Genomic DNA, 15,177 nt, shown 5'->3' with positions numbered 1-15,177 from the left:
TTTTTTTTGGAAAGTTTCTAAAAACATCAAAAAACAATATTAACTAATTTTCTTATGATTTCTTAGATTTTTTTTCGAATTCAACAAATTCTAATACAAAGTTGAGTAGTGTATAAATAGAAACGATATAAACAAACATTTCATTGTTATCAGTCATAATTAATTTTTTTTTTGATAAGTGAAATTATTTTTTTACATAATCTGCCAAGATTTTATAAAATTGTATTTATTACTTTCACACACACACATACAGGGTGAGCAAAAAATCCAAAACCGAGCGTTTTTTTTTTCCTAAAAAAAAATGATCGAGTTCAAACCTTTCGTCATTGGGCCCCTTGAGTGGGTTATTCCCCGCGAAGCCCAGCATGTTGATATGGTCCTTGACGAGCATAATATCCCCAATTTTAAACTTGTCGTTGAGCCCCCCTGCGGCATTCGAGGCAATTAAATGCGAGACTCCGATGAGTTTCATCACTCTGACGGGCATTGCGCACTTCCACAGGGGGTACCCCTCGTAATAGTGGAACCGGCCCTGCATGCATACCACTGGTATGCCCGAAAGGTACCCAAAAACCAGTTTCCCCATGTGGCCAGGGACCGTACTCACGGGAAAATGGGGGATTATTTCGTAGGGAAACTCTTTTTTATTTTCCAGAGCGTCGGCCAAACACCCTGTAAAAAATAACACGATTGCAAAATTTTAAAATTTATTTGTTTAAAAATAAAAATAAAAATTCAAAACCTTTATTCCAATACGCACCCATACCGGACCCACATATTATACCAATGGAGGGTTTAAATGGGACACGACTTAGCAGAAATTCGGCCGTTTCAGTGAGATTTTCATATGTGTATCTGAAATTTTTTTAATTAAAAAAAAAATAAATAAATAAGAAATAATTTACTCACTTTTCGTCCGTTTCGATGTCGGTTTTTTTTGTGCCGTTTTTGTGCGAATTATTTGTTGTTGGCATTTTCGTGCTTGTTTCTACAAAGTTGAGATTAAGACAGAATGTAATTCATCGATGTTTTACTATTCATTACAAAAGCTGATAAATTATTGGTGACGCAACAAACAATAATGATAAATTATGCTCAAAAAACAATATTTAAAACGTAATGAGCAAATATTTACATGTTCTAATTTCGCAACAGAATCGATTAGTACTGACAAAAATAAATTATAATTAAAAAATGTGAAAAAATAAAAAAATAGTAAAGTGAATATTACACTATCAATTTTTATATTCTCCTAAAAACTTGATAATATAAAAAAACTATAACATTTTGATAGCTCTAATGTTCAATTATTTTATTTTAATGTACTGTAGTTGAGGTGAGAAAAACCCATTTGTTGTTTTAATAATTATTATAGCATCGAAACAAAGGACTCAAAGAACAAAAATACAAAAAAAAAGCAACAAAACCTGCTTTAAATTATCTACAGGGTGATTCAAAAGTGTCGGACCAACTCTCGAATGGTGATAGAAGATTTTGAATTAAACACAAAAATAAATTCATATTTTTTTAAGCCTTTTTTTAAATACATTTGTCAATTTCCATGTTATTATGTATACTCGTTTTGTCAAAGAGATACTTTTAAGGTGGCAACCATGCGAAAATTCAAACAATCCTAACCTCAATCTTCCCTAAAAATTATTTTGTTGTAGCTAAAAATAATTAAAATTATCAAGGTAATTAACTTAGGGCAGATTTTTGTCATTATTGATGTGATTTATTCTGAATGACATTAATAACACTTTTTATGTGAATCTGCCTTTAAATTAAAGATGCATTTAGACTTCTACAACCTACTTGGATACATATTAAAAAAAAGATGCTTTATTTTATTCTCAATTTTATCTATCAATATCTCAAAAAGTACTCATCATAGAGCATTTCAACTTTTTGCATTGAGTTCAAAACGTAATTTTACGTCTAGAACACCATATTTTAAGCGTTTTTGATCGACTATTTTTACGAAACAAATCTTCAAAAACTCAAGATTGGTTTTTTAAATTTGACACATTTTTGCACTTTTCTAAGAAGTGCCTACATTTGGTTTAATTTTTTTGATTTTTGTCAAAATTTTGGGCGATTTTTGTTTAATAACTTTGAAATTCAATTTTTGTTTTTATTTTTGTCATTTCTTCTTAAAGAATTCTTTTTCGTTTTATCTTTTTGTTTTTGAGACACTGTCTATGATTTTCTTCTTTACTTTTAGTTATTAAATAACTTCCGAATTTATTTTTATTTAAATTTTATATTGTTTATAATAATTATTTTTATGTTATAATTGTTTTTTTTTTCTATCAATTTTCTTTTGAGGTTAAGTTGAATAGCTTCAAGATAGACTTCGCCTCCGCATCTTTGTATTACTTTTAATTTATTAATAAAGACATTTATTATTATTATTATTATTATTAAATTATTATCAAAAATTTGCACTTTTCTAAGGAATACCTACATTTGGTTAAATTTTGAAGTGCATATTTGGTTTTTTCGATTTTTGTCAAAATTTTGGGCGATTTTTGGTTAATAACTTTGAAATTCAATTTTTGTTTTTGTTTTTCTCATTTCTTCTTAAAGAATTCTTTCTTGTTTTTTCTTTTTGTTTTTGAGAAACTGGCAATGATTTCCTTCTTTACTTTTAGTTATTAAGTAACTTCCGAATTTATTTTTGTTTAAATTGTATATTGTTTATAATTATTTTTATTTTTGATATAATTGTTTTTTTTATCAATTTTCTTTTGAGGTTAAGTTGAATAGCTTCAAGATAGACTTCGCGTCTGCATCTTTATAGTACTTTTAATTTATTAATAAAGACCTTTATTATTATTATTATTATTATTAAATTATTATCAAAAACTGTCTGATGTTTGGTACCGTTGTAAAGCACTTTAATTTCCTACCTCATAAAAAATCATTGTCCTGTGGTAAGCAGTTAGTGAGAAAATCGAAAAATAAAAATACCCTAAATATGAATTCGACAATAACTTATAAACTATAGTAGATTTCATTGAAATTGGCATAATGGGTGGCTATGGAAATTCAAATTTAAGTTTGTAGCCCTGCGCATGTCCCTAGTATAATAGCAGATGGGGTTTTTATTTATTTTTTTTTGTTTACACTGTGATCTGACTGACATTTGTATTCGTTTTTTCACTGTTTTCGTTGCTTTTTCATTATTCTCACCATTTTTTCAAATTACTCATTGTTTGGAAACAAAATTTTTCCATTTATTCTCGATTTTACTTTGTAACAAGAGCTGGGGAAATCGCGTTGTACGGTTGGTATTTTGGTACGTTTTTTCATACCAACTCAATAAATAGTATACCACTAAATAATGTTAAATTATCTTTTTTTACATAATTTTGAGTTATTCGTTACAAAAAACCTTGTATGTAACTCTTTCAGAAAGTTGTCTTTCCGAATTGGTTAGGTAAATAACTATTTCAGAACTCCAAGGTATGTTTGACAACATAAGCAATTTCTTTTTATTATTCCTATTTTAGGTTAATTTAAATTTCGAGTTGTGGAAAATGGGTAATTTAACTACAAGAAAATTTGAAACGACTTTTCACTGCTACAATGAATTAATTAATAAAAGATTCATCAAACGTTTTTAAGTAGGATAATTTAAAAATAAATTTGAAACGATCTTAACCTCACTTTTTTAGTGACAAATCTTGTTCCTTTATATGTAAGGCCCCTTTCACATTGAAAGTGTGGCCTACTTTCAATGAAAAATCAAACACAAAATCACTTGTTGGAAAAACTCAACAAAACCATAGGAAAAACGTTTCTTTTGGCCAATTAATAAAAAAACAGAGTTCTTAAAATCCTTTTATTTAATGGAATCAACGGTGTTTTCACACAATAAATCAGTGTATCACACGTTATTGTGCGTTTCAATGATCATTAACTTATTTCCCAACCATGGGAAACAAAAACAAATTTCGTTTAAAAGTATCAACATTTCTGATAAACGTTGGTGTCCCTGCATCACTTTGAATCTCATTGCTTTCAATAAACTTGATTGCTAATTGCGTCACTAGAACAAAAATTAAAAACCCTAACTTAAAAAAAAAAAAAATTACCCTCTTTTTTTCCTTCATCACCACTCATTTCCTGTTTTGTGAAACCCGCCACTTGAATACTCAATTTCCGCCCATTGAGAATATGTGTTTCCCACCACTTGTGTACTTCCCCGATTGTAAGTTTCTCAACTTGTGAAATTTCTTGTTGTAATCTGTCAAACATATAGTCTTCGTCGGCAATTTCCGACCAATTTCGGCTAAACTCCTCCTTCAAATGCACATCAACACATCGTTTTGTCTTAATAAAGTCAAGTTTCGTCGTTTCAAATGCCTCCTCAGGCATGTTTTTCAACAAATCTGAGGCATGTTGAATAAATGCCTCGATTCGAGTGTCAACATACCCGGTTGTGTTTTTCGTCGCTTGGGCATTAACCGTTATGGAAAAACCCAAAATTCCGAAGGTGTCTCGATTTGAACAGCTAACGTCGTAACCCAACTGTTCCTTAGTACGAAGAGTATCAAATAACGGTTCCTGTATTATCAACTGAAATTTAAAACGTATTTGGGGCACCAAAACCGGTTAACCGGTTAACATTACCATTAAAACTTCGATTATAACCGAATCGTTGACAGAAAACGGCCCACACTGGTAATAATTGGTTATAACCGAATTTGAATCACTCACATTGAACGATTCTAACATACAGTAATTAGCCCCACTTGGAATTTGACCAACACGAAACTTGAAATTTTAATTAAATTCATTGATTATTTCGTTAAAATGACTCACTTTTGGGTACAAATGAGGATCAATCGGTTTACAATTTAAGCTTGAAACTAGATTATTAACCACGTTTATGGCATGCTCTCTAGTGACATTCCCCTGAATTAAAACTTTAATAAATAAGTTTTGAATAAAACCTTCAGCGAATTTTTTTAAATCGTCAAGTGTTAAAGAATGTGCCACGTTGAATTTATCAACTAATGAATTGTAATTATCCACGAGAATATCCAAACGTACATCCCTGTAAAAATCGTTTTTTTTTTTGAATAATTTATTTTGAAAAACTCACTTTGCCAAACTGCTGGGTCTCAATAAACAGTTGTAGTAATACTTGATTAACTTATTTTTCACCGGTTCAAACATGTCTTCGGTGAGGTTTGTGTTAAAGTTGAGCATGTGTTTTGTGATTAATTCGATGAGAACCTGCAAAAAAATTTTTGTATTACTTATTTATTAAGTTTTCAAAAAAATCAAAACAATTTCTTTGAAAATTTGTAAAGAATTTCAAGAATTACTACTGACTAATTTTGAAAAAATTTTTTTTTATTTCTTCGATTATTTTTCAAATTTAACTAATACAAAATTGTAAACAAAGTTGAAAATAGATTTTCCAAAACAATAGAAAAGTTAATGTCACCAAAAATTTAGAAAAGTTTTCTATATTTTTTTTGTTCTAAATCAATGTATTTAGCAAAATAATTGTTTAAATCGCAATCTTCGCCAAAATAAAGCAATTTCTGCTATTTCCAATAGATTTGGCTCAATTTTAAGCAAGAAATTATTGTAAATTTAGACATTTTACCGATTTTAACAATATAAAAGCTCAAATTACGATTTTTTGACAAAATATATAAAGAGATTTGTGTTAGTTCTAATGGATTTTTGCTTGTCACTAAAAAAGTGAGGTTAAGATTGTTAAAATTTAAAATTTTTGTGTGTCCTCTAGGAGAGAACTACTTTTAATTATAATTTGGAAATAATAAACAAGCAACGAAAATAGTCAGGTAAGTAATCAAAGAAAAACAAAAACGCCAAGTGTGACATGCGCAGGGCTACAAACTTAAATATGAAATTCAATTTCAATGAAATATACAGTGTTCCGTCTAAACCCCACATTAAAAGTATTGAGAGTTTGAATAATCATATTTGTTTGAAAATTGGTACATAGCCATAATGCATTAAGTCCTCCTAAATGAAAATATTTTCATGATGGCGGCACTTCCGGTTATACCGGAAGTCCGTCTCAACTTTCTTATTTTAAATGGAAAGGTATATTTTTTACTGCGTTTTTGGATTAATCGGTTTATTTTAAGGGAGTTTTCACCAGCTTTCCCTATACCTAAATTTAGCCGTTTTTGAAATATTTGGAGTTTTTCAAAAAAATTTGGATCTACACCTTCCACTTTAAAAATTGGTAACTCAGCTATTTTTTAAAATTTTGAATTCGTTTTTTGGCGTTTGAAAGAGAAAGTGTAGATCTTTCTTCCGGTGTTTCTAAATTTTGAAAAAAAATTAACAAACCATAAAATTTTAAGGTTACTTTTGTAATAATTCAAATACCCATAACTCAATTTTTCCAAATGAAATACCCCAATTTTTATTTTACTAAATGGAAGAGAATTTAATTCTGCATCAGTCTACATTAACATTCCCTATACCTAAATTTAATAATTTTTAAGTTATGGTGACTTTTTGTTAAGACTGTCAAAAATCTATTACGTTTTCGTATAGTTTGCTATGGGAATAAAAAATGTCAAAATTGTTTCTCAATAAACGTCGATAGTGACTTATCATTTGACAAACAGTGCCAAAATATGGAGAGTCAAAGCTACTCAAACTTAGATTTAATTAATTTATTTTGTATTTATAGAGTGTAACAAAATTATGATGTCGTTCATTAAACAAAAATAAATTTTTTCTTACTTGTTAGCTTTAAATAATGATCGCATGGTAGAACTTATCACTAATAATTAAGTTTACATAACTTTGAATCTTCATATTTTGGCACTATTTGTTAAATAGTAATTTACTATTGACGTTTGTTTAGAGAAAATTTTGACATCTTTGATTTCCATAGCAAACTATGTGAAAACGGTTGTGGCTAGTAATAAATTTTCTGTAGTCTTAACAAAAAGTCCATAACTTGAAAATTATTAAATTTAGGGAATGTTAATACAGCTCAATACACAATTAAATTCTCTTCTATTTAGTAAAATAAAAATTGGGGTATTTCATTTGAAAAAATTGAATTATGAGTATTTGAATTATTACAAAAGCAACCTTAAAATTTTGGGGTTTGTTAATTTCTTTTTCAAAATTTGGAAACACCAGAAAAAAGATCTAAGCTTTCTCTTTCAAAAGCCAAAAAAACGAATTCAAAGTCTTAAAAATGGCAGAATTACCGATTTTTAAAGTGGAAGGTGCAAATCCAAAAAAAAAACTCCAAATATTTCAAAAACGGCTAAATTTAGGTATAGGGAAAGCTAATAAAAAATCCCTTAAAATAACTCGAATAATCCAAAAACGCAGTAAAAAATATACCTTTCCATTTAAAATAAGAAAGTTGAGACCGACTTCCGGTATAAACGGAAGTGCCGCCATCTTGAAAATATTTTCATTTAGAAAGACTTAATGGTTTATGGCAATGTACCAATTTTCAAATAAATCCGATTATTCCAACTCCCAATACTTCTAATGTGAGGTATATACATGTAGTTTTTCGTTGTAGCCTGAAACTCCCACTATAATCCCTTTATCGTAATTTTTAAACGAGTACGATAAGTGGGCTGCGGTGGCAGGATATGCCTCTTCAACTAACTGAATTTGAATGAGGGTCATGTAGAAATCAGCCAAAGCCGCCCTAAAAACCAAAAATCACCACATCCAAATTTCAAATTTGAAAAAATTACGTTTTTGGTGCATTCAAACCCATGGGATTAATAAAATAGAAGTTATAGTAGGCGATGGGCAACTTGAACTTTTGATCTTTCCTATACCACACTTCCACTAGAGGTGTGTTTAAAATTTTTTCCGGATATTCCGGATGATTCTCATCTTCATCTAAAATGGTGAAATTTTCAGTCAAAAACTGGTTCGGTGGTGGTAGAGAAAACTCGTTAAGTGGTGTGGTTTTTTGCCATTTTTTCAACCATTCCTTTGGGATTTCTATGAAAGAAAATCAATCATGGGAAAATTGGTGGGATTGTGAACCTTTTTCCGTGTAATTGGTGCCGAACCACTTTTCGGTTTGGTCGAAATTCAGACCTGGGGGTAATTTATTGTGTAAAACAATCACGTTCATTTTTTCCGGTACAAGACTGTTTAGGACCATTTTAATGGCTTCAGGATCGTATTCGAAGAATAGTTCGGAGCCTGTGAGGTAGTCTTCAGGTGGGTAAATCTGCATGTCTTCAGATAAGCTTTCCACGTGATCAGAGGCCGTTTCCTCCCTTGCAAATTTAAACGAAATATCAGCAATCATTTTCATTTCGTTATAAAGGCGTTCTTGGGGACCCACTTTTTTCAACATATTTATATAAGAAAAGACAATTTCGATCACCTACATTTTCAAATTATTGGAAAATTATTACAAATAAAAAAAAACCTCATTCAAATGTTTGAATCCTTCGTCCACTAAAGTCATACTTATGGTAAAAAGGGCATACAAGGAGTTATGCTCACTGCCCGATTCCCCGTTTCCGGCCGAGATGCTCAAAACCCAAACTCTACAAGAAAAAATATTATTTCTAAATTATCCAAAATTCAAAACAAAAAAGTCGATTTTTTTCATTCTAAATACATACATTTGAAAGTCAAGGTTGCCAAACAAAAATTTTAAATTTGACACCAATGTAAAAAATGACAATCATTTACAGTCACCCTATATTAACGTTTTTACTTGAAAAATATGCTAAAAAACTTGATAGGGCAAAAATTATGTCTTGATTTGATGTTTTTTGGTTTGTTTTAGCAAAATTTGGCAATTAACACCATTTTAGACCATATTTTGTATTTTTTGTCGTATTTTTTTTTGATAAAATTTCACTCAAATGAGCTCAAATTTAGATTTATTTTTGTTGTGTCTAAGCATGTTTTGACAATGTCCTGTAAAATAAATGCGTCTCTGGTTCAAAAACGAACTAAATCTGGCGAAACATGCTTAAATGATATCAATTTCAAGCTAATTTGGTAATTTTTCAGTCAGTTTTGGCAAAAATTTGAGTGTTGAAACACTATAAAAATGCAAAAATAACACTAGTTTTGGCCTAGTTTGATAAATTTTCGGTTTGTTTTTAACGAAATTTTGCAAAATAGTTCTGTTTCTTGCTAAAAACATTCTAAAACGCTCAGAAATGGACAAAATAATGTACTTTTTGACCCATGTTAGAGATTTATTTTTTTAACTTGTTGAGTGAAATATCATTTAGAAAAACATCTCTCGATTTTTTAACTCGTTTTTGACAAAAATTAGTAATTAAATTAATTTAAATTAGTTTCTGTCTCGGTAAAAAACGTGCAAAATGCCCAAAAAAATACAAAAAAAGAATAGTGTCATCATTTTTAACTGAATTTACTATATCAATAATTAAAAAAGGTAATTTTATTAACATTTAGACGAATACTCGTTTTATAAAAATTAATATAAAATACATTAATTTTCTGCTAGAACTACAGTCACGTTTCTAAAAAATGGCGTACTACCAAATGTTTATTAGGCACCCGAAAATACCCAACATTACAACATTTCAACACATTTTCGCACTGAACCACGAAATAAGTAATTTATTCGGACAATTATTAACTCATTATTTATTTATTGTTTCTGGCTAAAAACATTCTAAAACGCCCAGAAATGAACAACATAATGTACTTTTTGACCCATGTTAGAGATTTATTTTTTTAACTTATTTAATTTTCTGCTGTAACTACTGTCAGGTTTCTAAAAAAAATCATCAAAAATTAGTTTTTACAAAAGTTTTCACCAAATCATAGTATCTATAAAAATCAATGTTTCATTATATTTTTCCAAAAAACGCAACTAATCAACGATATAGCGTAGAAAGTTTCGTCCCACTTTTAATTTTAAATACATGTTTTGTATAAAAAAAATATATATACAGTGTGTTTCATTCTTGCAGTAAAAAGCATGAAACCAAATGTTTTTTGCTTTAAATATCGTATATCCAAAAAAACTACTACGAAAATGTCATAGTTTTTCAAGACGAAATATGAAGTCGATTTTTTCATTCTATACGGTTTTTTTATAATTTTTTGTGTGTCTCATTCTTGCATTAAACATATACAATAGCAAGAAGCAAAAAAACAAAAGTTTTTTTAAAAACTACTACGAAAATTTTATTGTTTTTCAAGACGTACATACTTAAGTTTTTATAAAAATTTTGTATACAAGGTGTTTTATTCTTGCAGTAAAAAGCATGGAACCAAGAAGTTTTTGCTTTAACCGTTTTCTTTTTGAAAAACAAAGACTAAAATTAAAAAAAAAATATTGAAAACTGTATTAAAAAAATTTTCAAATATTTAGCAATTTGCGTCCCGACTCATAATTTTGAAAATGCAGCGAATGCGGTTAAAGATACAAGAAAAATATAAAAAAGAAAGTTGTAGAGAATAAAATTTTGAAGATAAAAGTCTGCGAGAGATACCTCTATCTTCAATGGTTTAGGTCCTAAAGACGTTCAAGTGACGAATACGTGTCATTTTTACCGGTGGTAAAGGAGACAAAAAATTAATTTAAACCTAAACGGTTGAAGATAGAGATATGGTCTCGCGGACTTTTTTGTAGGAAATTTAATTCTCTACAACTTTGTTCCCTACACTTTTTTTGTATCTTCAACCGTATTCGCAGCGTTCTCAAAAATATCGAAAACAGTATTAAAATTATCAGTTTGCGTTCCGCCCAATATTTTTGAGAACACTGCGAATACGGTTAAAGATACAAAAAAAGTGTAACAAACAAAATTGTAGAGAATAAAATTTGCTACAAAAAAGTCCCCGAGACCATATTTCTATCTTCAACGGTTTAGGCTTAAATTGCTTTAAAGTGTTCCTCTGGCACTGAATCACCAGTAAAAATGTCACTTGAGCGGCTTTAAACGTCTTTGAGGCCTAAACCATTAAAAATAGAGGTATGGTCTCGCGGACTTTTTACTAGAAAATTTTATTCTCTACAACTTTCTTTCTTAGATTTTTCTTGTATCTTAAACCGTATTCGCAGCATTTTGAAAAACATGAAACGGAACAAAGATTTTAAATTTTTAATATTTTTTTCTCATATTTCTCGTGAAAAATTTAGTCGTTCGTTTTTCACATCTTATTAAGAATGTAAACAACGTTTTTGCATTTTTTCCAAGCAATTAGTGGTCTGGTTAAATTTAAATTAATTTAAAACGATTTGAAATTGAGACTGTAATACATTTTTACTACTTTTTTGGGTCCAAAAAATCGAGCAATTTTGTATTTCCGTAATTATGCCAAAATATCAAAAATTTTATAAATAAGACTATAAAAACAATTTGTCATATAATTACAAGACACCCTTTGTAAAATAAAAAGTTTTGTTAGTGTCGATTATAACTAAAATAAGTGAAATTTGAATAAGCTTACTTTTTTTTGAGATAAGCCAAAAGACTGCCTTTTCCCTCATCACCAAGCACCCACGACACATATTGATGTGGTTTACTCTTGTATTTGTTTAGTAGAGAAGGCAAAGCCCACGTCAAATCAAGCTAAATAACCAAAAATGAAACTATTTCAGGTACCAGAAAAAAAATCATTATACCTGCATGACTTCATTTACAGGTTGAATATAATAAATTTTTGTAAACTTCGGAGTATCAAAGACATTTGTAAATTGTGTAAAATCATCAGGTGGTAGATCATTCGAAGGCACATTACTGAAACACTCTATTACGTATTTTTCTAATTCTTCCATAGGCAATCTGGCCTAAAAATAGTACATTACAAGCGAGGTGGTAAATATGGCATTACCCCGGATAAAGCACAAGGGGTAATGCCATTACCATCGAGGTTTGTATGCTATTTTATTCACAATCACATTATTTTCAGTCAAAAATTTGAGTAAAATAAAATTCTAACAAAGTTAAGGTCCAAACGTAGTAGGCCATCCAAATGACATTTCAGAAATGTCAAAGAAAATATTGAAATAATGTGTTAATCTGATTTAAAGTCGTCGAAATGGAGCAATGTACTCCCCCAGAATTAAGAGAAACTGCTACAAAAGCAATTTAATACTAATTTAGCGAAATATTATGCGTAAAAGAAAAAATTTCCGGTATTTTCGTAATTTTAACGTTGGCAATCCTGCATATTACCACCCAAGAGGAGTAACATTTATTACTCTTCATGAGAAATAATGACATGTTTCCCAATCTTAAAAAGGTTAGTAATCGGCAAATTATATTGGTGATTGTGAATAAAATATTTTAAATGGAGAAAACGATATTTTGGTGTAAATACTTGAATTGCTAGAGTCATTCTATGGGCGGAATAATGACGTTTGCGAAACTCATGCACGCCTTCATACAATTCATCTTCAGAAACATTGTCTCTGAGAGTAATTAAATTACCCCAAGTGAATGTATTGACAGGACTTTTATCATCAGAAAGACTAGCAAGAAGTTGTTCTTTGCGGTAAGTATCTGAGGGCAAAGCCATTTGAAATTCTGACTCAATCGCTTCTCTTTCTCTCGTAATGGAGCCCCTTTTCATTAGTGGCGATATAAAAAACTGAGCAAACTTATCAAGTGCTGTTAATAAATCCTTCTCAAGACATTCAAAATAGAAAGTTGTGTGTTCACAATCAGTCGAAGCGTTATCAGAGCCGCCCCTTTTCTAAAATAGAAAATTGTGTTTTTTTTATTTCTTTCTTAATTGTTGATATTACGGAAATGAATGAGTCGAAATCGTTCTCTTCTGGAAACTTTTCACTACCCATAAAAACCATGTGTTCCAGGAAATGGGCCATTCCAGGGATGGGTTTAGGGTCACTGAAACTTCCAACACCAATACACAAACTAGCAGCCGCCTAAAACCCCTTGTTTTCATTTTTTTATATTACTCAGTGAGACAAATCAAATGCACTAAAAAATTTCAAAAAGTCTACACACTTTGAACTAATTAATTTTTTTTCTAATTTAAATGAATTTCAAATACTTTAACTTTAAAAAATCATTACTCAATAACTATTAGGCCGATTTTTATTGACCAATTTTGTAGATGAGGTGCACATTATGTTTTTTCTTTAACTCGAAGCGTTTCATCTTTAGTTGTTGCGAAAGAATCAAATAAGTGTTTTATAATTTATATTAAAAATCTCATTGTCATAAAACAACAAAATGTCAAAATATGACTGAAAATTTCATTATTATCATTGTGATAAAAGAAAAAACAATTACACTACAAAAAGTAAGAAACTAAGCATTTTTTTTAATCATTTGTCGTCAGGAAAGTGAAAAAAATTGTTTTGTTTCAACTTAAATGAAATTTTTATCGGTAAAAATTGAATAAAATGTACCTAGATAGTTGTAACCCTTAGATAACAGCCTTAGAAAAAAAAATACAAAAATCAATAAAACCTGTGATAATATAATTAAAATAAAAAATTACTTTTCTTACATTTTTTTTACTGTTTTATAGGTTTTTTGAAACTATAAATTAGGCTCTCATAATGAGAGTTTTTTTGTTTTTAAATTAAAACTGTTTAAAACAGGCCAAAATTACTTCAATTTCCGTATTTCGACTTATTTTGACAAAATCGCTTGAAATAGCCAAAATAACGCCAATTAGATGACGAAATCTTAGAAAATAAATTGACTCCAAAACAATGTAAATCTATTGAAAAAATCAAAATAGTTGATTTTATTTTATTGGGTAATTTATGTCAAAACATTGCAAATTTAACATGTTTCTGGCCCAATTTCATACAAAATCGTAGAAACAGGTCAATTTTAGGTGTTTTTCAGTTTTTTTTTAATGAAATCTGGCAAAATTAAATAAAAATAGTTAAAAAAACGAGTATAGTTGATTGAAAAAGATTGAAAAAAAAAGAGCAAATAACGTCAATTAATATCTAATTTAGTAATTTTTTAGCTAGTTTTAATAAAATTTTGGAAAATAAGTAAGTCCCTGGCCCAAAAACTTACTGTTTTTTGAGGATTTTGTAGCTGTAATGATAAAAGCTTTTTTTTATTWAAAAATGAGCTAAATCGTTTTAAACAAGCCAATTTCGATATAATTTAAAGATTTTTGGACTTATTTTGAGGAAATTTTAGAAATAATTTTTTTTATAAAAGCAAAATCGCTTGAAGAAAGCCAATTTGAGCATAATTCAGTGATTTTCCGGCTTATTACGACAAATCATATATAAAAAAATGCCTCAAAAACGAGAAAATAAGTTTTTTATAATTTATGTTAAAAATATCATTGTTATAAAACAACAAAATGTCAAAATATGACTGAAAATTTCATTATTATCATTGTGATAAAAGAAAAAACAAATAACACTACAAAAAGTAAGAATCTAAGCATTTTTTCAATCATTTGTCGTCAGAAAAGTGAAAAAAATTGTTTTGTTTCAATTTAAATGAAATTTTTATCGATAAAAATTGAATAAAATGTACCTAGATAGTTGTAACCCTTAGATAACAGCCTTAGTAAAAAAAATACAAAAATCAATAAAACCTGTGATAATATAATTAAAAGAAAAATTACTTTTTTTACATTTTTTACTGTTTTATAGGTATTTTGAAACTATAAATTATGCTTTTCATAATGAGAGCTTTTTTGTTTTTGAATTAAAACTGTTTAAAACAAGCCAAAATTACTTCAATTTCGACGTATTTCGACTTATTTAACAGTGTTCGAAGAAGTTCGAAGTAAATCGAAGTAATCTAAGAAAAATCCTACAAGTAATTTTTTTTTCTTCGTCACCATCGTGTAGAGCATTTTTTTATTAGTAAGAATTTTTAAAATAATACACCGAGTAGTTTTTAAGATATGATTTTTTGAAGTTAAGGTTTGCTAATCAAGGGAAGAAATGCATATTAATCTTACTTAAAATTGCATTTTTATAAAAGTATTTGTTTTAGGACTTTTCTTTTGCTTAAAAATGGTCAATTGCACCTTCTTTGTTCTAATTAGAATAAACAAAAACTGTTTCTTTACTTAAAACGAACAAAGAGTGTCTGCGTACTAATTAAAGCAAATAAAGAGTTTTTTTGTTCTAAAAATGATCACTGATCATTGAGCAAAAAGGATCTAGCAGTTTAAAGCAGTAATTTTTAGTCATATTTTGTTCTATAATATATTTTTAAC

The 15,177-nt window shown here is 28.9% G+C and overlaps 2 protein-coding genes and 1 long non-coding RNA gene across 4 annotated transcripts in view; 1 reads left to right on the top strand and 2 right to left on the bottom strand.

Annotated features, from left to right (window-relative positions):
• Positions 1-1,067, bottom strand: part of LOC123003878 (purine nucleoside phosphorylase) — a 6,060-nt gene extending 4,993 nt beyond the window's left edge. Inside the window, exons 1-4 of one of the 2 annotated variants that reach the window (XM_044396920.1) lie at positions 1,045-1,067; positions 910-988; positions 743-855; positions 318-672 (exon numbers count right to left, since the gene is read on the bottom strand). In XM_044396920.1, the coding sequence (XP_044252855.1) occupies positions 318-672; positions 743-855; positions 910-974 (533 nt within the window). In that variant the 5' untranslated portion in view covers positions 975-988; positions 1,045-1,067. Of the gene's footprint in view, positions 1-317; positions 673-742; positions 856-909; positions 989-1,044 lie in introns of those variants that run through there. The other variant, XM_044396928.1, reaches the window with a different exon arrangement.
• A 2,259-nt stretch (positions 1,068-3,326) lies between these two features.
• LOC123005790 lies at positions 3,327-3,902 on the top strand. The gene is made up of 3 exons (XR_006412781.1): positions 3,327-3,468; positions 3,516-3,629; positions 3,681-3,902. It is a non-coding gene; the product is annotated as an uncharacterized LOC123005790 (long non-coding RNA).
• Positions 3,834-15,177, bottom strand: part of LOC123007842 (nardilysin-like) — a 13,046-nt gene continuing 1,702 nt past the window's right edge. Inside the window, exons 3-15 of the mRNA XM_044403321.1 lie at positions 12,749-12,889; positions 12,322-12,696; positions 11,624-11,788; positions 11,449-11,570; positions 8,429-8,549; positions 8,035-8,383; positions 7,734-7,989; positions 7,534-7,684; positions 5,114-5,247; positions 4,831-5,065; positions 4,639-4,782; positions 4,101-4,584; positions 3,834-4,054 (exon numbers count right to left, since the gene is read on the bottom strand). Coding sequence (XP_044259256.1) covers positions 3,927-4,054; positions 4,101-4,584; positions 4,639-4,782; positions 4,831-5,065; positions 5,114-5,247; positions 7,534-7,684; positions 7,734-7,989; positions 8,035-8,383; positions 8,429-8,549; positions 11,449-11,570; positions 11,624-11,788; positions 12,322-12,696; positions 12,749-12,889 — 2,805 coding nt within the window. The 3' untranslated portion in view covers positions 3,834-3,926. The remainder of the gene's footprint in view (positions 4,055-4,100; positions 4,585-4,638; positions 4,783-4,830; positions 5,066-5,113; positions 5,248-7,533; positions 7,685-7,733; positions 7,990-8,034; positions 8,384-8,428; positions 8,550-11,448; positions 11,571-11,623; positions 11,789-12,321; positions 12,697-12,748; positions 12,890-15,177) is intronic.

Source organism: Tribolium madens, unplaced genomic scaffold (assembly GCF_015345945.1).
Source record: "Tribolium madens isolate multiple individuals breed KSU strain unplaced genomic scaffold, Tmad_KSU_1.1 Scaffold_11;HRSCAF=98;Tcas5.2_LG3b, whole genome shotgun sequence".
In the NCBI taxonomy this organism is placed as follows: domain Eukaryota; kingdom Metazoa; phylum Arthropoda; class Insecta; order Coleoptera; family Tenebrionidae; genus Tribolium; species Tribolium madens.
Note: the sequence above shows the minus strand (reverse complement) of the source record. Positions and strands in the feature narration are given on the sequence as shown.